This window comes from Pantherophis guttatus, chromosome 1 (assembly GCF_059756535.1).
Source record: "Pantherophis guttatus breed Tessera chromosome 1, ASM5975653v1, whole genome shotgun sequence".
Lineage (NCBI taxonomy): Eukaryota > Metazoa > Chordata > Lepidosauria > Squamata > Colubridae > Pantherophis > Pantherophis guttatus.
The window spans coordinates 201,028,590-201,049,818 of record NC_142063.1 but is presented as its reverse complement, the minus strand read 5'-3'; the positions used below and the strand labels follow the sequence as shown (position 1 = coordinate 201,049,818).

The following is a 21,229-nucleotide window of genomic DNA, read 5'->3' as shown; positions in this document are numbered from 1 at the left end:
AAGAGACGACACAAATGATTTTACAAACACTTCAAAGAATGGAAAAACAACAACAAAGGATGGAGCAACAGTTACTTAAAACTGATGAAAAGGTGGTTAGCATACAACAAACAATGATGAAATATGAAGAAAGACTGGTTAAATTGGAGGAAAAAGATGGCCAAAAAGAAGAAAAAATGAAGGAAATTGAGAATAGACTCGGAGAGGTCAAACAAGGAACATCTGGCTTAATTGGATGGGAAATGGACAAAGCAGAATTCTACTTAAGATTTCAAAATGTTGCAGAAGAAAAAGGGGAGGATCTTGCTGAGATTATGAATACAATCTTAGCTGAGGCCTTAGAAGTAACTAAAGAGAAGATGATAGAAGGAATTGATGAAATTTATCGAGTTTACACTGGATATGCAATGCACAATAAGCTTCCAAGAGAAGTACATATAAGATTTACTAAGAAATCAATTAAGACACAGATTCTACAGGCTGCTCGTGATAAGGCTTTGGAATACAAAGGGAAGGAAGTTACAGTTTTGAGACAAATTCCAAGGAAAGTGAGAGAGATAAGAAGGAAATATCAATTCTTGACTAAAGTTTTGTTGCAAAAAGGGATTAACTACAGATGGTTGTTTCCAGAGGGAGTAGGCTTAACATGGAACTCTCAAAGATACAGACTGAATACAATTGATAAGGCAAGAGCTTTCTACGAGGAAGCTCTTAAAGAGACTGATGTTGATATGGAAGTTGAAGCTCAAGCAACGCTAGCCCCAATAAAACCTGCGGAAGAGGAATTGATAACGCTGGAAGAAACAGAAAAAGCTGTGGGCAGAGTCATAGAATACAAAGAGCAACGTGAAGCCAGAACAACTAGAGCAACAAAACCTAATTATAAAGTATGAATACGGATGAAAGGAAATTAATCTCAATAAATATAAATGGACTTAATTCGGCCAACAAAAGAAGAACAGTATTTCATAAATTAGAAAAATTAAAATTTGATATAATTTGTTTACAGGAAGTGCATATTAAAAAGCAACACGAACAATTACTGATTAAACCAAAACTTGGTAAAACTTTTTTATCATTGGCGCAAAGTAAAAAAAGAGGTATTGCTCTGTGCATTAGAAATACACTTACGGCTGAACAGAAATATGCTGATCCAGAAGGCAGAATTTTGATGGTGGAATTAATTGAAATGAATTAAATGAAACGAGAATTGGACTTTTTTTTCAAGGAGAATAAGAAAGAAACATCAATACAAAACCGTTGGGATACAATGAAAGCCTTTGCTAGAGGATTAATTATTGATTATACATGGAAAAGAAATGTGAAGAAAAGACAAACCCTTAAAGCTTTGAGAGATGATCATAAAAGACTTGAAAAAGAACTCCAGAAAGATCCATATAAGAAAGATGTAAAAATTAAAATGAATACATAAAGCACAAAATGGATCTACTGGAGAAGGAAGAATTAGCGCAAAAAATAAGAATTGCTAAACAGAACTATTTTGAAAATGCAAATAAACCTGGCAGATGGTTAACTTATAAATTGAACAAAGAAAGAGAATCAAGGAAAATAACGCAATTAATTGATCATCAAGGACAAAGTAGATTTGGAAACAAAGAGATGGGGGAAATAATACAGGAATACTATACACGACTATACAAGAAAGATGTGATAGAAGAGGATAAAGTGGCAAGGTATTTACAAAAAACTAAATTACCAAAAATTCCCAGAGGTTTGGTTGGCAAGGGTTTTTAATGGTATGAAATTTATAACATCCAAATTTCATATGGATGTTATAAATTATAATTTATATAAATTTAAATTAACAAAAGAAAAAGAAAAAAAATGGTGAACAAAAGGGAATACAGATAAAGAGCAGGAAAGTAATATTCCAAATAGTATACAAGGTCATTCTACTCCATAAATATGTGAGTTATAGCAATTCATCCAAATAATTTCTTTCCTATAGAACTTTGCCATGCATACTCAATGAAAATGAAGTTTGTGCAGGAACCTTTAGGAGATAATCCCATAAACTCTTTTGGAGTATAAAATCCCATTTAATTCCTTGTGGCTGTTGTCCAATTAGACATGCAGAGAATTGCAGTCATTTAATTATTGTTTGGGTTTATATTTGAAGAACTGATCTGAAAACAACTAAACCTGGTTAATAAATGCGCAAAAGGGCCTTCTGTCCTTTTGTTTAAACATCTGATCTGAGGACGGACTCTTATCAAACTCAAAACTCAACATTTCACACTTTGGGGATTAATGATATTTTCTCATCATTTGGAAATGGGATTGTATCTATGTTTTGCATTTGGGAGATAACACAATTCAATATTTGCTTTGTTCTACAACATTTGAAGAATTAGCCGCCTCATCAAACATCCTCCGTTAATCATTGACATATGTGTAAACAGAATTTGAAATAGCAAACTAGTTTATCACTTTTTTGAAGAAAGGCGGGGGAAAGGTCTCACTTGGAACAATCAATCCAAGGCCCTGCTCCCTAGGTGTTCATGTACTGGCAGGTGACTGCTTCAAACAGAAAAAACTGGTTTTGTAACAAGTACGTACCTGCAATGCAGCAAAAATGAAGGTTTCTTCTTCAGTGCAGTCTATTTCTTCCAGCAGAATAGCCCAGCGGGCTTGCTCATATAGCTGATGAATTCGTACTGCATCATACTGCCAAGAGAAGCAATATCAGGTTGCATTAGGAATAAGCAGACTTTGCCATAGGTCCAACAGTTAAACAGCCTTAACTACCTCCAGATATACAGCACAGTCCTTTAAAACATTTTGTACTCGGTTTCAGCAAAGAAGGACACACCATTGGAAGACCTGAAGGATGAGGTTGGGAACAGATCATCCTGGAGAAAATGTGCGTGATTGCCAACTTGATGGCATTCAGTCATGATGATGGAGTAACTTTAGTTAACTAGAGCAGGGGTCTCCAACCTTGGCAACTTTAAGATTTGTGGACTTCAACTCCCAGAATTCTCCCATAAACGTTTCAAAAGCAGTGTTTTATTAATTTTTTTAAATATTGTGAGCCACCTCAAGTCAGCTTGGAGTTGCTCAATCCCTAAATCAAATAAATAAGTCAAACAAAAGAGAATATTCAACAAAAACTATTGTGTTATTTTACTTATGTTAAAAGAAAACTGATATAGTATTACTGTACTCTGATCTATAAGCTGTGATTTGACAAAATAAACATGCTTTTTAATTGTCATGTTGGGAATCTTAAAGAGTTTCTTACTTTTGCATTCAAATCAAAGAAATCATAGTATTTAAAACGGAGTAGAAGTTGATCGTCCTCCTGGATATCTTGTTCCATGAGTGATCGAGATGAATCTAACCATCTGAAAGGAAAAGAACACCAAGCAGTGACAATAAATTCCACAGAAAGAAAAATTCCAAGTTGTAACAAAGCACAGGATATCAGAAATATGTGTGTGTGGGGGAGTGAGAAATATAGAGTTTAGTAAGTATAGTCATAGTAAGGAAACTTGAAATATATTTCTACACACTGTAATGCCTATTACTATTATTGCCTATTACTAGACGTTGCCCATGACAGTGTTAGTCTCAATAAACTCCCTTTTTATGACCCTATAATCCCTTAAATGTTAGCCTCAATAACGCGGGACAACATTTAGCAAAAGTAGAGGTAGCTGTATAGTTTTTCAATTTTAGCAAATGAACGTATTTAGGAATTACAAATTTTATGTATATAAAAGGAAAATATGTGTGCTTTGAAAATATGTTTGAGAAGAGAGAAATACAGTTATGAACAATCAAAAGTGCAAAGAGGAATTTGAGCCTTGTTTTATTCCTAACAGTATATGTCAAGGTGTTACTTTTCTTTCGTCCCAAATCTTACTTCAGGTTCTTGTTTCTATGAAAATTCTAAATTATGTTACTTGGGAAGGGTCTTTTTTGACTTAAGTTTTGGATAAAAGTGCCAGGTATCTTAATTAACCCTTTGTGTATGGATACACAGCACACACAGTCAACATTGCCCTTGGCTTATCAAAATGGTCTAATGCTAATATTCAAAGAGAAAGGTTCCTCACCCAGCATTCAGTTTGGCTTTGTCGACCAATGTTCGAGGCTGATACATTTTGGCAAGTGTCTCTGGTGCAGAGTTCGGGTGGCTAAAAGCGAGGGTGCTCCAGCTCTGTTGTGCCAATGGGCTGTCACTGAACCATGCAATGGTGGAAGCGACAGGTGAACCAGTAATGGGATCATAAATTGGGGTCATTGTCTTGCTATATAAGCCAGGACTGGCTGAAATATTGAGAACAGAAAATAAAACCATCAGTTTATAACAACACTGAATGTCAAAGGAGATGATTTTCTAATATAAACTTTCTTTTTCTAAAATAAACCTTTATTTCTTTGAAAAAAAACCTCTTTGGGACTCTATTTAATAGTTTTGCAGGTAGCTTTCAATAGAAAACTAAATTCCAGAAATCTAGATAATTGTGCTTGTTCAAAAAAATTAGTTAAATGTACTTTTAGTTTTCTAACTTCAGATGCATTTTGGTTTGGAATACTATGCCATTGTTACAATTCAAAGTATCTCTTTAATATCCTGGTTCCTGTCATAACTGTTTTACCCCCCTAATATGTAAGTATCACTAACCATTATTGTTCTATAGATGGTACTGTGCCAGACCTGAATTGCATGGCACTCAGGTTCTTTCAAGTCTTTCTTTAGAAAAAAGGGAGAATGCTTCCAAGTGGGCACACACAGAGAATAATGATTAAATCTTTCACAATGCAGAACAGGGGTGCCCAACCTTATCAACTTTAAGATTTCTGGACTTCAACTCCCAGAATTCCCCAGCCAGTCATGTCAGCCAATTGAAGTCCACAAGTCTTAAAGTTGTCAAGGATGCACACTCCTAATGCAGAATAAGTCATGGAGTTTAAGTATACATACCAATGAGCTCCATCCAAATACTAGAGAGCCATTAGATGGAAGCAAAGACTTCCTGCCAGCTAGTGACCATCTGGATTTTTTTCAGGTCACATAAGGTGTGCCTGCCAGCAATGTAGAAAGAAAATTACATTTACAGCAGGAGTTGGTGTGGTTTTAACTGGTATTTCCTTTGAACACCAAGTCTTTTTTAAAAGCTGTAACCGATGAAGAATTGTTTCACTTTCCTAGTCTACAAAAAGCATTCTTGCATGCCATTGTCAAAACTTAATTCTTATTCCTAAAAATGTGTAATTGAATTGAATACTTCTTCTTCTTTCCTGGTGGCAGGATTTCCAATCCAGAGGTCCCCAATAATCCCTATCATTTTGAGTCAACATAGCCAATGTTAAAAACCAGCTTATAGAGTAACAAGCTCAAAGGTTTCTTTAACCTATTAGTTACATGGCCTTTTGTTCCTACTTTTCAAACTTCAATGTATAGAGAAGGCAGCCAATAAATAAATAGAATCAGTATTGTCTATTGCACTGTTACCTGGCAATCCCAAACTCACTGGAGAATTGTGCAGGTTTAAAATATCTTCTATGACGGGTTCTTTGTCCTTCTCTTTGTCTTTTCTCTTTTTCTTTTTTATCTCATTGGTTGGCTTCAGCAGAGACAGTTCTTCTGATCGTCTAATACCTGCAACACAGTTGAAAATATCAACAGGCTGAAAAGACCAGTGGGTTCTATAATCTAAGAGAGTCCATCGATTTGACACACCATGTTATTTTGCCCTCCTGGACAGGTTAAAAGATGACCCATAGTTGGGCCCATACCGTGGTTATTGGTCTCTCTGAGGAAAGAAGTTTATCTTGCTTTGAAAGAGATGGTGATGTGTCTCCTCAAGAGGCCATCTTTGGAGCCAATGGTTTTTGATAACTACCATCAGTCTCCAACCTTCCCTTTTTGGGAAAATTTGTTGAAAAGGTGGTTGATCTGCAACTGATGAGAACCCTAAAGGAAACAGATTATAAAGGCCAATTTCAGTTGGGTTTCAGATCAGGATTTAGTACTGAGGCAGCCTTAGTCAATTGTGTCAGGATGGCGATGGAGCATCCATCTTGATCTGTCAGTGGCTTTCAGTACAGTTGCCTATGGTATTCTTGTGAGTCGGCACCAAGGGTTGTGGATTGGGAAAACCATTTTAAGGTCGTTCCTTTCTGTCTCCAGGGCTAGTTCCTATTGATGTTAGTTGAGGGTGGGGGATTTGCTTCTGGGTGCAATTCAAGGTGCTGATTACCTATAAAGCCCTTCATGATATAGGTCTGGTTACTTGAGGGATCTCATATCCCCCATAACATCTGCCCATCTAATTCTATCCTGTAGGATTAGCCCACTCTGGGTTCCTTTGATTAAATGACATCATCTCTTAGGAACCCAGAAGCATGCCTTTTCTATAGCAGTGCCTGCCCTCTGAACAAGGTTCTCCCTGAGATCTGGTTGCTTCCCCTCTCTGCTGTTGTTTAGAAGAACTGTGAAGACTGGGCTCTTTGCTTAGGCCTTTGCAGAGGGAGATTGAGACTGCTCACTTCATCATACTGCCATATTTTTCTTTGTGTGTGTGTGTGTGTGTGTTTTATTGTAATTTCTTTTAATTTTGTGAGCCACCCAGAATCCTTAAGTGGCATACAAATTAATAATAATAATAATAATAATAATAATAATAATAATAATAATAATAATAATAATAATAAGCATCTTGAATGGAAAAGTCAAAGAGTCAATGCGAAAGGAATATATCAGGAGGGTCCACAAAATATTAAAATCAAAATTGAATGCTGGAAAGATTAAAGCCATTATACATGAGCCATTCCAGTGATACGCTACCCAGCTGGAATCATCAACTGGACTGTGGCTGAACTGGAAAACCTGGCCCGGAAAATGCATAAACCTTTGAATATGTGCTATGCTTTACATCCACGAAGTGACACCGACAGGTTGTATCTGCCAAGAAGAATAGGGGGCAGAGGACTATTGCAAATCCATCAAACTGTAGAAGAAGAAAAACGAAGTTTGAATGATTATGTGAACCAAAGCACAGAAAGATTGCTGCAGGCTGTGAAAACGGAGAACATTATAAAAACAACAGAAACAAAGACAGAATATAAGGAAAAACAGTTGGATGACAGATTAAATGGATGGAAAACCAAAGCTCTGCATGGACAGCACTTGAAAAACATTGAAGGAAAGTGTGATAACAACTTGACATGGCCATGGCTTAAGAGAGGAACCATCAAGAAAGAAACGGAAGGTTTAATACTCGCTGCTCAAGAACAAGCACTACAAACTAATGCCATGAAAGCAAAGATACAAAAATCCACTGACAATCCAAATTGCCGACTTTGCAACAACAAAGTTGAAACTGTTTCACACTTAATATGTGAGTGCAGCAAAATTGCACAAACTGATTACAAAGCTAGACATGATTGAATTGCTAAATTAGTCTGCTGGTCATTATGTAAAAAATATGCCCTACCTGTATCTGAAAAGTCATGGGAGCATAAGGTGGAAAAAGTTACCAAAAATGAGATGATGAAGATCTTGTGGGACTTTTGAATACAGACAGATCGCACAACATGCCAGACATCATGGTTGTCGAGGGCTGAAGCGTACAGTTTATTGATAGCGCTGTACCAGGAGATGCCAGAATCGAAGAAAAAGAACTGGAAAAAAATCACGAAATATCGCGATCTGGCCATCGAAACTACACGGTTATGGATGAAGCATGTAACATTGATACCCATTGTCATCAGGGCACTTGGTACCATGTTCAAGAATTTTACAAAACACATCAAGAAATTGCAGCTTCCTGCAATAACACCACGGAACTGCAAACAACAGCGCTACTCGGAACATCCTATATTTTAAGAAAATACTTGGTTGATACCTAGAACGCTGGCAGCAACCCGTATCAACCATTAGCACCAGTCAATGATATTTGTGACACATTTTTAAATGTCCAGTTGACTGAGTTTCATGTTTAATGAATAAAAGAGATAATAATAATATAAACTGAAACTATGCGATTTTGGATGAAACATGTGACAATGATATGCATTGTCAATCGGGGCATTTGGTACCATGTCCAAGAATTTTACAAAAGAAATTGCATCAAGAAATTGCAGCTTCCTGCTATAACACTAGTGGAACTGTAAAAGAGCGTGCTACTCGGAACAATGTACATTTTAAGAAGATACTTGATTGATATCTAGGAGGCTGGCAGCAACCCGTAGCAACCATCAGTGCCAGTCAATGATATTTGTGATACATTTTTAAATATTCAGTTGACTGGGTTTTATGTTTAATGAATAAAAGATAATAATAATAATAATAATAATAATAATAATAATAATACCACCAACATTGGCATTGACAAAATCATCATCAATCAATAGCAAAAATGAGATTTACTTGGAACCATTTACATCCTGCAATAATATCTTTAATATTATTAAATAACAACATCTGCCTCTCCCAGGTCCTTGAGAAGGACTTGCTAGATGGGCAAAAATGCCAAACCAGTCTAAACATGTGGCTGGTTGACCAACCATAATAATAATTTTGCAGAGCAGAACTAGGCAAACATCCTTCACCACCATAGGAATTTCGGTACTTTTGAAATCAGCTATGGGGTTAATGTTTAATAAATGGAACAGAGAAGAATATTACCTTTCCATTAAAGAATTTTGTTTCAAAAAATCAGCTAGGACAAAAGGCACAGAAACAGGATAATGGAGTACGCAGATAAAACACTAGTGGTTACTGGAAATGCACCTGCTTTTGCTTTAACTTTATTCTGTGAAAACGTTTAAACACCACTTTCCAGAGAGAAAGGAGACAATGAATAAAAGACAGCTTCTGTCCTATGGTCTATCAATATAAGAAGACTTTACAGCAAGAGGGAAGGAAAGAGCAGGGAGGGAAAAGCAAGACAACCAGGAACCAATTGTTAAACCACTTATCTAATGATAAGTTACAATGGAAGCAGGCGGTTCTAATTCAAACACCAGATTTGACGAAAATCAAACAAATAGTCTAGAGGTGACCTTCCTTGAAAGAGTTCTAATGAACTTAGACATTGTTGGTCTTGGACTCCCAGAAACCTGTCCCCCTTTCACTCTTTAACTGCAGTCATTGTTTAGAGGAAAAGCATATTCCACACCCATCAAACAGAGTAGTTCTCTGCTGCTTCTGCTTTCAAGGCATTTGCTTCCAAGGGCTTCTGAGAGGAAAACTGTTCCACCTAGCTAGCCCAACTGATAAAAGCAGCAGAAAGGACATGTGAGATGATCCAGTCTTAATCTCCACCACACAGCACACTCTCCGTACATTAGTGACCTAAAACTGACCTGAAACTCTTATTTAGATAAGATAGAAGCATTAGCTGACCCAGGGATGATTTCAATAAGCTAAGAGGAATTGGGCACACTTGAATGGGAAACTGGAGAAACAGCAGGCTGTTTTACAAAAAACATCATAAAAAAGGCAGGGATCAATCGCTTAAGTATAGTTATCAAAAAAAGTGCCCATAAAGGTCAAATTTGCACTCAACTCAAAAGATATTTTACTTTTACAATACTTTAGTAAATAACCACTAATTAAACATATGTTGCTATCAGCTTCAGGATAATCTACAAGAAATTAGTAGGTAAAACAGACGCTTGCCTCTACAACCTTCACTTAAACCATCTTTCATGCTAAAATCGACAGAAGTAGCATTATATAGTTTAGAGATTGACTGTCTCAAGATCCAGGGACTTGAAGGCCAATCTGTCTGGAAGATGTACCAAGTTGGGGAGAGCTACTTTAGGGTACAAACAGCCATGGTATGAAACTCTAGTTCATCGTATTTCTTTTCCACTGTAATTTGAACTCAGATTCCTCCAGACTTCAAATAGCAAAGGGACATAGCAGACTTTTGGGGAGTTGAGAGAAGTTTTAAATGGGAAGGCAATTGCAGCTGCTTTTTCGTGTTAACTGTACTATTTATGCTTTAAGGAAGTTTTTAATGGTTATCATCTGACTTCATAGGTAGTAAGCAATTATGAGATCTCTTGAGAGCATGCTGGCAAGGTGGAACTTCATTGTAAAAAACTATTATGCAGATCCTTTTTGGTGTATCTTCTCACTCCAGCCAGTGAAACATCTACTCAGTTATCCATCTGTCTCTCTGGTGTGGTCTTCTCTAGGCTGGGAACTTCCAGTTCTGTTGCCCCATAATTCCTATTCTTTCTGTCTAGAAAAAAAAGGCAATTCTATTCTGCTAAATCTCCAGCAAACAATGTCCTTGGGTTATGAAAAAGCCAGAAGAATTCATTCAATCACATCACATCACCTACAGTGTGCTTGTGAAAACTCAGCAATATTCCATTCTTCTAGTCAATTCACAAAGAAACATCATCAAAATCATTCCTCCGTCCTATACAGATCCCTAACTTTATCTACCTCACCCACATTTTCATCTAAAAGGGTGATAGCTGAATGACTCTTAGCAGGCCATTTCCTGTTAAGAAATAATACTATTCACTGTGGTGTTATTTGCAGTTATAGTTGCATGTGTGAAGAAAAAACATGATCTTATATCTATGAGACAGAGTGCTTGATTTTCTCTGAGTTAGCAAATCAATGACTAGCACCTGTACTATGGGAGACTTCTAGTGCATTTATTTTCTATAATATTTTATTCTGTCACTACAGTCATATACCCATCTACTATATATCTACTCATCTACATACACCTACAACCCTTTCCTGCAGGCTGGTACAAGTCTTATTTGTGGTGAGGAATATTTTAGAGATAAATTCCTGGTTGAGCAATACCTGAGGCTTTAATCATTGTAATTGTGGTGTGTATACAGACATGTGCTAGGAATTTATATTGCGAATTGCACAGCTGTTAACATGGCTTGAGGTGATACATTCCATCTGCAGAAAATGTAGCATATTACCGGAGAGGTGAACAATAACAAATTGAAGTTATGCTTGTGCACAACTTCATAGCTTTAAAACAGCAATACTCAACAAACTATTGAGTTCAAGGACCTCCGAATCTGGAAATCAGTATGAAAGTAGTGCGATAAGTCCACTGCAGTTATTTTAGAACTTTTCTGCTCTTTAACACAGAGCTGTAAATAAAAATAGATCTATGCATAGGACTATAATTTATTTTTATTTGTTTTATTTATCAAGATCAACCAACAGAGTTCATGAGTTTAAAAAAATCACCTAATATCAAATACACAAGGAAGATTGTGGAATTTTCTTTTGCTGAAGATGTTTGATGCTGATGGTCTATCTATCTGGTATGCTGCAATTGCAGATTTTATTTATTTATTACATTTGTATGCTGCCCTTCTCACCAAGCGGTGACTCTAGGAGGCTTACGACTGAGTAAAAACAAGATGAAATATTAAAATATCAAAACAATAAATATTAATAGGAAAATGGGAAGGAGGGGAACAAGATTACAGAGTGTGGAGATGGAGGTCTAGAACTAGATCAGAGTTCTCAGGGTCAGCATTGGTCCTTAAAGGTCCATTGTTGCTGCTGCTGCTATTGTTGTTATTATTTATTATTATTATTATTAGTTAAAGTAGTATTTATTCATTTTTTTAATAAAGGGGTCTTGGGGGGTTGGTGAATAATCTGAAACTTCATGAAGGGGTTGACGTGGTGAAGTGTTTGGGGATCCCTAACTAGATGATCTATATCAGGGGTGTAAAACTCATGGGCCGCTGGCCGGATATGTCACCTGCTGGCCACGCCCACCCCCGTTTTAGCGAAGGGGAAAAAAGTCATGATACATCACGTAATGACACCCCTGATCTATTGGGTACTTTCTGTCCCTTTCATTCTAAATTTAGATGACTAATTGCACTTGAAAGCAGAAACAAAATAAATGCTGCTGTTACATTACAGGAACCAAAGACTACACAGGGACTATCTGATGTCCCATTAGACATTAGCAGCCTGACCTTGCACAATTATTCATCTTCAGGATTTTTAAACATATTTTAGGGTTTTTTAAGATTTCCACCGAACATGGACAGGGAGTTGTGGCTGTTTTGGTGCTTTGCCATTGAATAATACCATGTGATTTGGGGGACTTTGAAGCATGCAGAATAAGGCCTCAGGCAATCTAGATGTCCAGATGGATGTTTTCCTGATCAAAGGTCTTGTATTACTTCCCCTTCTGAATGATGATTCCTCTAACCGATAAGTGTCTCATATATAGTAGGAATGGCTCTTTGCACTGCAAGTCCTATCCTGCCTCCCCTTCATCCTGAGATATGTGTAGACACATCTTGTTCTGCTTTTTTAAATCATGTAATTGATGTTCCTCTTGAATGGGTGAAAACAATAAGCAGTAATGGGCAACTATGCAGAAATCTCAGAATAAACTGAGTGATTTGCTTTGGGTAAAATAAGCTCCAAATACTTTTTTTCATTGGTCATTACACTTGTAATGAACAAACTTTATTCGGCATTGGTCTTATTCAGCCAAGATCCCATTTTCTTTATATTTGACAGAATGCAGAATTCAATGGTATTTCTCTCAAATCTGCTGAAATGAAACCTTTTTTTTTAAAAAAAAATCACAATAAAATGATTACAATAATCCCCCAGGCTGTCAATGGACCTGAAGGGCTGAGCTAAACTGCCTTTAAAAATCAAACTACTGCCTTGCACAGCCTACATTGTGCTCTCATTTCCCCTTTACTTTCAATGGGCTTTAGAATTATAAATCAAAATATGCAAACTTTAGGATCTTGAACAGGTAATACACAGCAATTGTGCTTTCCTCAACCTGGTTAACTTTCAGATGTGAGGATCTGGTTACATTGTCTTAGAATTCCAGGAGAGAATTTCATAGATAAAAGGCTTAAAAGAAGCAGAGAAGCTGTGTCCATATGCTCATGGTATGAAATGCCCTAGCCACCAACTATAATTTGCATGGCTAGGTACTTGGCATGTGGCCGCTCAGTGTGGGAAGATACCAGAAGCAAAATTTAATCACAGCTTGTTTGGCTTGTATAGGTAGAAGCAGATGGGAACCTTGATCTTCACATCAAGCAGGCAATAACTTATATCTTGGACCTGCTATAAAAGCGTAGTAATGGAAAAAGAAATGCTCTTCTCCAAATAAGTGACTCAATGTTATATGAGAAAATGTTCAATAGATTGCAATTATTGAACAAAATCTATTCTTTCATAAACTAGAAGGCAGATGTTCCAAAGAGAGAGAAGCGTTATGTCTCCATATCTCATCTGGGCTGCTGTTCTGCAGGCTGCATCTGAAAGGGATGTGATTGATAAGCTTGGAATGGATGAACATGATGGATGGTGTTACCCATCACTCTGAATATGAAGAAATTAATTTTGGATTAACTTAAATATATATTTTTTTGGTGTCTTCAAGTCAGTGTTGACTCCTGGCAGTTACCTGGACAAGATTTTGCAGGGTTTTTTGGCAAGGTTTTTCAGAAATGGTTTGCTATTGCCTCCTTCCTAGGACTGAGAGAGAGGGACTGGCCCAAGGTCATCCAGCTAGCTTCGGGACTAGAATTTACAGTCTCCCAGTTTCTAGCCTGGTGCTTTAACCATTACAACAAACTGGCCCTCATACTTAGGGAAATATTAGGGAATAATTATGAAAGTAACAAAGAAGCTGACTATACTTATTACTAATATTCTTATTAGTTCATTGAAAAATTCATCTGTATAAATGGACAGCGTTCATCAAATCATCCTGTTATGCATGTTACTGTTGGAAACAGTGCTCCATGAGAATTCAGATATGAAGTGGAAGATTCCCAAGACAGACATGTGGACATCACTTACAACATCTGCCAGAAGCACATCAGGGAAGCATATGTGAATGCCACTTACCAAGGCTCTTGCAGATGTCCCCAACAACCCTGAATACCACAGAAGAGAAGCTAACGTACAGTCTCACAATCTTCATGCTTGGTAAACGAAGGCGCAGATTTTTGTGCTGAGGGGTAAACAAGAGTATGGCATCTGCTTGCACTCCATATTTATCTAGAGTCCAATGAGTTTTCAGAAGCCAGTATTTCTTTTGCTCCCACCAAAGGGCATAGTCTGACCAATCTTGGGATATCCCTAAAAAAAAAGAAAAGAAAACAAAGCAAAGCAGGAACTTTGAAAAGGATACCACAAATGCCACCAAGCTGAGGAACTGATTATACCTGACACGTACCCCATTAGAACCATTTGTAAACTATCTAGCCTTAAAAAAGTCAGAGAAAGCAATAGGCTGAAAGACAGAACTCATTTTCTGTATCTAGTGTTCCCTTGGGCCAGTCACTTTCTCTCAGCTCAATTTACCTCATGGGTGGTTATTGGGAAAAGTGAGCGAAGAATATACTTATGCCTACCTTGGAGTTCTAAACCAAATCTAGCAAATTCTAGAGCCATCTCTATAATTTACTGACTTCATCTGATGGATTAGGTGACTTTGGGGTACCTCTTGATCTTAACTATAAACTCAACCTATAAGCCCATCACCACCCACAGTGGTGATGGGTATAGTTCAAAGACTGGAAGATTGAAGGTTGGGGACAGAGCATCTTTGAGAAAATGTGGTTGTTAAGAGTCAACATTGACTTGATGACATAATCATCCTTGGCTTAACATTTGCCATTTCTTTCTTGTGTTTTATTATTTTATAACATATTCCAAATAAATAGAATATAACAATATAAAATATGCAAACAATAATTTCTATCCTTGCTTTTCATTCTACCTACCGATGGCATTAATTCATTGCCTGCTATATATAAATACTAAAATCTGACTTAATATGTGATATTGGTCTTGTAAATCAGTCCCTGCTTGTTATGACCTCCCCAACACTCCAACATATGCTGTCTGGGTTGTTCCCAAAATATGTTTCTGGTATGGTGGCAGACATAACAGCATGAAACAAGTGTGCAGCAAATGGGCAGCTGTGTAAGTGATGTGTCATGCAGAAACCTGCAGAGCTTTCAGATTTTCTTAGAAGGGTTCCTCACTAGAAGTCCAGTGTCAGTAGCTCATGATGTCTGCCCAGTATCTCCCTTCCCCTCTGAGGGAGGTGAGTGGTTCAAAAATGTGAACAATAAATAAATAATGAATGAATGAATTGGAAAAGCAGAATTTTTGCTATCTGCTATCAGGGACATGAGTTCACACACCCAACCCCAAAATGAATGAAGTATATAAAACTATTCATTTTGGGATTGCTTCAGGTTGCCTGAATTCTTTTGTCCTTTAAAAACACTATACTCACCAATTTGTTCCACAAGTTTTAGCATCAACCCTCCGACATGAAGTTCCCCCGATACTTGAAGGGGAATCTCTTTTTGTTCTTCTCCATTGTGATGATCAACTGTGATTGTGAGCGCCCAGGAATTGGAACCATATTCATTTAAAGAACTCATAGCCCTGTTGGAGAATTCCAATATTCGTTTAAAAAATAAAAAAGAAGGGAAATATATCTATATCTATATTGTATCATTGTTCTCTAAGAGCATGGTGAGATATTCAGGTGGCTACATTGTTATTAACATCTGCTCTTCACCAAATATATATATATTTTTTTAACTTTGTGCTTTTTTATAGTTTTAACATTTTAAAATAACAATAACAACTGTAATAATAATAAACATTTATTATTATTATTATAAAATTTTATTCATTAAACATGAAACTCAGTCAACTGAACATTTAAAAATGTGTCACAAATATCATTGACTGGTGCTAATCGTTGATACGGGTTGCTGCCAGCGTCCTAGGTATCAACCAAGTATCTTCTTAAAATATAGGATGTTCCGAGTAGTGCAGTGTTTTGATGTTCCACTGGTGTTATTGCAGGAAACTGCAATTTCTTGATGTATTTTGTAAAATTCTTGGACATGGTACCAAGTGCCCCGATCACAATGGGTATCACTGTTACATGTTTCATCCATAGCTGTGTAGTTTCGATGGCCAGGTTGTGATATTTTGTGATTTTTTCCAGTTCTTTTTCTTCAACTATGACGTCTCCTGGTACAGCGATATCAATAAACTGTACGTTTCAGCCCTCGATAACCGTGATATCTGGCGCATTGTTATTATTTACTTTATTCATTAACTCAGTCAACTGAACATTCAAAAATGCATCACAAATACCATTGACTGGTGCTAATGGTTGATATGGGTTGCTGCCAGCATCCTAGGTATCAACCAAGTACCTTCTTAAGATGTACAATGTTCCAAGTAGTGCAGTTTTTTGTAGTTCTGCTGGCATTATTGCAGGAAGCTGCAATTTGTTGATGTATCTTATATATTTTTTCTTTTTTCTTTCTTTTTCTTCAACTCTGGCATCTCCTGGTACAGCGATATCAATAAACTGTATGCTTCGGCCCTCGACAACCGTGCTATCTGGCTTATTATTATTATTATTATTATTATTATTATTATTATTATTTATTGGTTAATCTTTAGTGAGATTCACAGCCTTTGAGGCTGGTTAATAGCTCAGCAGCTCGAGTCCTAATCAAGGACCTAGGAACTGTTAAGTTATCGTCGGAGGATGTAAATTGTTCTGAGTAAGGTGGTTTTTTGTAGAGTCAAAATGTTCAAGTCCGGTAAATTTAGATTTACTTTATTCATTAAATATGAAACTCAGTCAACATATGAAACTCAGAACATTCAAAAATGCATCACAAATACCATTGACTGATGCTGATGGTTGATACAGGTTGCTGCCAGCATCCTAAGGTAATAAATAATAATCCTATAATAATTATAATCCACATCCTAGATAATAATTATTATTATCTCAGTTGTCTGAGTTTCATGTTTAATGAATAAAAGAGATAACAACAACAACAACAACAACAGTTTTCTATACATTATTAGCTTTGTTGTACCTGCCCAGAGTCACTGTGTCATTATGTGAGGGGCAGCTATCTAAACTTGATAAATGAATAAATAAATAAAATTTAACCTGGCTAAAGACCCTAATGGCAAGAAAAACAACAACAGGCTCCTCCGATCACTTTTGATGTGATGAATTAGCTCCTGGAAATCTAATCTGATCTCCTAACAGGCCAGTTCTAGAATGTTTGCTCCCTGGGGTGGACATGACATGTGCATGTACAGACAGATTGTGGAGACACAGCACCCAAGGCTGTGGTGATGTTATTTTGGCACCCGAGGCAGAAGATTCCACAAGCATTCCTCCCACTGTCTGGCAGTAAAACACACAACAGCCTATTAAGTAACTAACAATTTGCGGTCTTTTCAGACATCCCTTAACAACTCTTAAGAGTTGTTTCACTCTGCTTGACTGCAGGGGCTAAATTTCATAGGAGGATCATTGTTAAGGAATGATTTTTTTCAGCTTGATAATGGCTCCAGCTTACACTTTTTTTCTTGGATGGTGAATAGCAGCCTCTTAACCATGTTGGGATACAAAAGAAATGTGCTGTTGTGCCTTTTAAGAACTGAGGATAATATCTTTGCATAAAGTACAAAGTTCCAAACTAGCTAGTTTGGAAACCACAAAAGCAATCACTCATAAATTTGTTGCATTTGTTTTTAACACCTAAGTGATGTGTTGCATCCCCAATCAAACATTTAGAAGTACTTCTGTACATCATAGTCAATATACAAGTAATCCTCAACTTACAACCATTCATTTAGGGACTGTTTGAAATGACAAAGGCACTGAAAAATTGACGCATGATTAGTTTTCACACTTGTTGCAGCATGTGATCAAAATTCAGGTGCTTGGCAACTGGCATTTATTTATGACAGTTGCACTGTTCTGGTGTCGTGTGATCACTATTTGTAATCTTCCCAGCCTGCTTCTGTCAAGCAAAGTCAATGGGAGAAGCCAGATTCGCTTAATGACCCCATGATTCACTTAATAACTGCAGTGATTGGCTTAACAACTGTGGCAAAAAAGTTCATAAACTGGGACAAAACTCATTTAACAAATGCATTGCTTAGCATCAAAAAGTTTGGGAGCAACTGTGGTTGTAAGTAGAGGACTAGCCATATGTATTTTATTTCTCATTAGTTAAACTTCAGCTGAAGCATTAGATCCCAACAGGATGTCACCTCCTTCTTGGTTATATATCACTCTTCCATCTTTTTCTAAAAATGCACATTCACATTTTTGTGAATTTTATTATACTAACCTGATTAACAAATAGAACTGTACAAAATGAATGGAACAGAATGTAATCATCATCATCATCATCATCATCATCATCATCATCATCATCATCATCATCATCATCATCATCTAAATCAGTGGTTCTCAACCTTCCTAATGCCGCAACCCTTTAATACAGTTCATGTTGTGGTGACCCCCAACCATAAAATTATTCCTAAAACCATTGAAAATATGTGTTTTCCGATGAACTTAAGCGACCCCTGTGAAAGGATCATTCGACCCCCAAAGGGGTCGCGACCCACAGGTTGAGAACCATTGATCTAAATAAAGAACTACCAAGCCAGAAACTCTATTTTTTTTTTATATCCTTGAAGAGCAACCTCAGTTTAAGATTGTAGGGACCCAATTTTATATTATTGTAAGAGCTTTTCTACTGTTCTGTGAAGCCATGGCATTCAAAGATTTAAATTAGTAAAATCTTCTTCCACAATGTTCTATTTAGGAAGCTTCTAATAATTTCCTGTTTTATTTAGTTTGCCCCTCCCAGAATTATGAGAAAAAAACCACAAGCTGTAATCCTCATTGTTCATTTTAGAAGTGAGCCTCTATCAGTGTTTCTCAACTAGTAGCTGGAAGGTGTATGGACTTCAACTCCTAGAATTTCCCTGCCAGCAATGCTGACAAGGGGATTCTGGGAGTTGAAGTCCATACATCTTCAAGCTAGGAAGGTAGAGAAACACTACTGCTGATCCCATCTTCCATCACCCTTTCAAAACTTCCAGCGACCAGAATAATGGCAATTAAGAGTTTAACACTCTGAGAAATGTTCTTGGTTATTTAGATCAGAATAGAGCTGGAAGGGACCTTGGAGGTCTTCTAGTCCAGCCCCCTGATCAAGCAGGAAATCCTATATACCAGTGGTGAAATCCAATTTTTTTTACTACCAGTTCTGTGGGTGTGGCTTGATGGGCATGGTGTGGCTTGGTAGGCGTGGCAGGGGAAGGATACTGCAAAATCTCCATTCCCACCACACTCCAAGGGAAGGATACTGCAAAATCCCCATTTCCTCCCCACTTCTGGGGGAAGGATATTGTAAAATCTCTATTCCCACCCAACTCTGGGGTCAGCCAGAGGTGGTATTTGCTGGTTTTCCGAACTACTCAAAATTTCCTCTACCGGTTCTCCAAACTGCTCAAAATTTCCACTACCGGTTCTCCAGAACCTGTCAGAACCTGCTGGATTTCACCTCTGCTATATACCATTTCAGACCAGTGACTGTCCAGTCTCTTCTTAACCGTACCTATGTCCAACGCAACGGAAAAGGTTGTGAAAAGGTTATTCTGAACTTCCCGCAGTGTGGCGAGAGAAAAGAAAAAGAAGAAGGAAGTAACTCGGGCCCAATGTCGCCAGGACAGTCCCTGCTTCAAAGTGTTTTTGTATTTTTCGTCTGAGCTTTTAAACATCCCTCCCTCCCGCTCCCTACTCCAAGGTGGGGATATTTTTTGGGGGGGATTACAAATATTTTCGCTGCAAGGACCCTAAGAGAATCCTCGCTTTAAACCGACAAACGACGCCTTTCCATCGGGGCTCGAGAAAGGCAGGTGAGCATTTTTAAGGATCCCAACGAATTGCGGTTCCTGGCTGGTTCCGCTGCCACGGTATATACCTCAATTCCCTTTTGCGGCTCAGGGACCAAGTTCGGACTCCACGATTCCTCCCGCTTCCTGCAACTATACTGACCCAAGGGGAGGCTGGCTAGCTGAGGGAATGACCGCTTTTGTCCCATTGTTACACTCCGCGCATCATCCCATTGTTACACTCCGAGGTCCCGTTGCTAAGACAGAGCCATCTGAATCAGACGGGACCCAGGCGGTTCGCCTTCTCGGTCCCGTCGCCTGCATTTGGGATTTTATATATCCTCTCTGGACATTTTAATCGCCGCCGTCCTTTTGAACGGGGCTCGGAGACCAGGTTAGGTTAGGAAAAGTGTTACTAATGTGTCCTAATCTTAATCTCCCGTTAGCGATTTACTTTCTTTGCATTAGATGATTTTTTTTTTTTATAACTTGCAAGCCGTGCTGAGTCTCGATTAACTAACAGATTTGGCCGGATATTAGCTTTTAAAAAAAAGAATAATCATAGCCTAAACCAAACGCTCATGAGTTTGTCCAGGCCGAGAGGTTTCGGAAAAAAAAACAACAACAATGCACCACCGGGCAAACATTTGCAGGTATTTACCATACCCACGTTACACCCATCGTACAACGTTAAAAAATGTTGTATGAATGCAGCCAATAAAGCTAGTACGCCAAACCGCCCCCCCCCAGTATTCACAAAGCGCATGCGTCACGAGATCCCATTGGTACGCTCAAGCTCGTAATTCCCGCCGGACGAAAAATCACCGACTTTCCCTCGGAGAAGCCGAGTTAATCACAGCTGAGATTTCCTACCTGCTCCAATCGCGGAAAATGCTCAGAACCCGCGCGCGCCGCTCCCGCTGCAGCTCCCGGACGCCGACTAGAGCCTCGCGCAGGTTCGAGCACTCGAGGTGGCGTCACCTCAGCCGCTCTCTCCAGCCCCACCTTCCAAAGCGGTGGGGCCGTGAGCAGCAGCAGGTGTTCCAGTTACCGTAGTAGTTGCTGCCTCCTCCTCCTCCTCTCCTCCTCCTCCTCCTCCGTCGGCTATGTGGGAGACAACCCCCCCTCCTCGCGAGCAGAGTGGGTGGGGTGGGGTGAGGTATTTGAGCTTGCCTAGATCAGATGGCTTATTTAGTCTGGCACCAGGAAGCAGGGCAGGTAGGTACAGGTAGTCCTCGACTTAACAACAGTTCGTTTAGTGACCATTCAAAGTTACAACGGCGCTGAAAAAAGTGACTTAGGACCGTCTTTCACGCTTTTAACGACCATTGCAGCATCCCCAGGGTCATATGATCAAAATTCAGATGCTTTGGCAACTGGTTCACATTTATGACTGCTGCTGTGTCCCAACAAGGTCACGTGATCCCTTTTTGCGACCTTCTCACAAGCAAAAGTCAATGGGGAAGCCAGATTTACTTAAACAACCGGGTT

At 38.2% G+C, this 21,229-nt stretch overlaps 1 protein-coding gene across 1 annotated transcript in view; it reads right to left on the bottom strand.

Moving 5' to 3' along the window:
- Positions 1-20,817, bottom strand: part of FERMT1 (FERM domain containing kindlin 1) — a 42,080-nt gene extending 21,263 nt beyond the window's left edge. The window contains exons 1-7 of the mRNA XM_034432336.3: positions 20,612-20,817; positions 15,285-15,439; positions 13,883-14,116; positions 5,486-5,632; positions 4,083-4,296; positions 3,266-3,368; positions 2,581-2,688 (exon numbers count right to left, since the gene is read on the bottom strand). Coding sequence (XP_034288227.2) covers positions 2,581-2,688; positions 3,266-3,368; positions 4,083-4,296; positions 5,486-5,632; positions 13,883-14,116; positions 15,285-15,435 — 957 coding nt within the window. The 5' untranslated portion in view covers positions 15,436-15,439; positions 20,612-20,817. The remainder of the gene's footprint in view (positions 1-2,580; positions 2,689-3,265; positions 3,369-4,082; positions 4,297-5,485; positions 5,633-13,882; positions 14,117-15,284; positions 15,440-20,611) is intronic.
- Between the last annotated feature and the right edge of the window lie 412 nt (positions 20,818-21,229).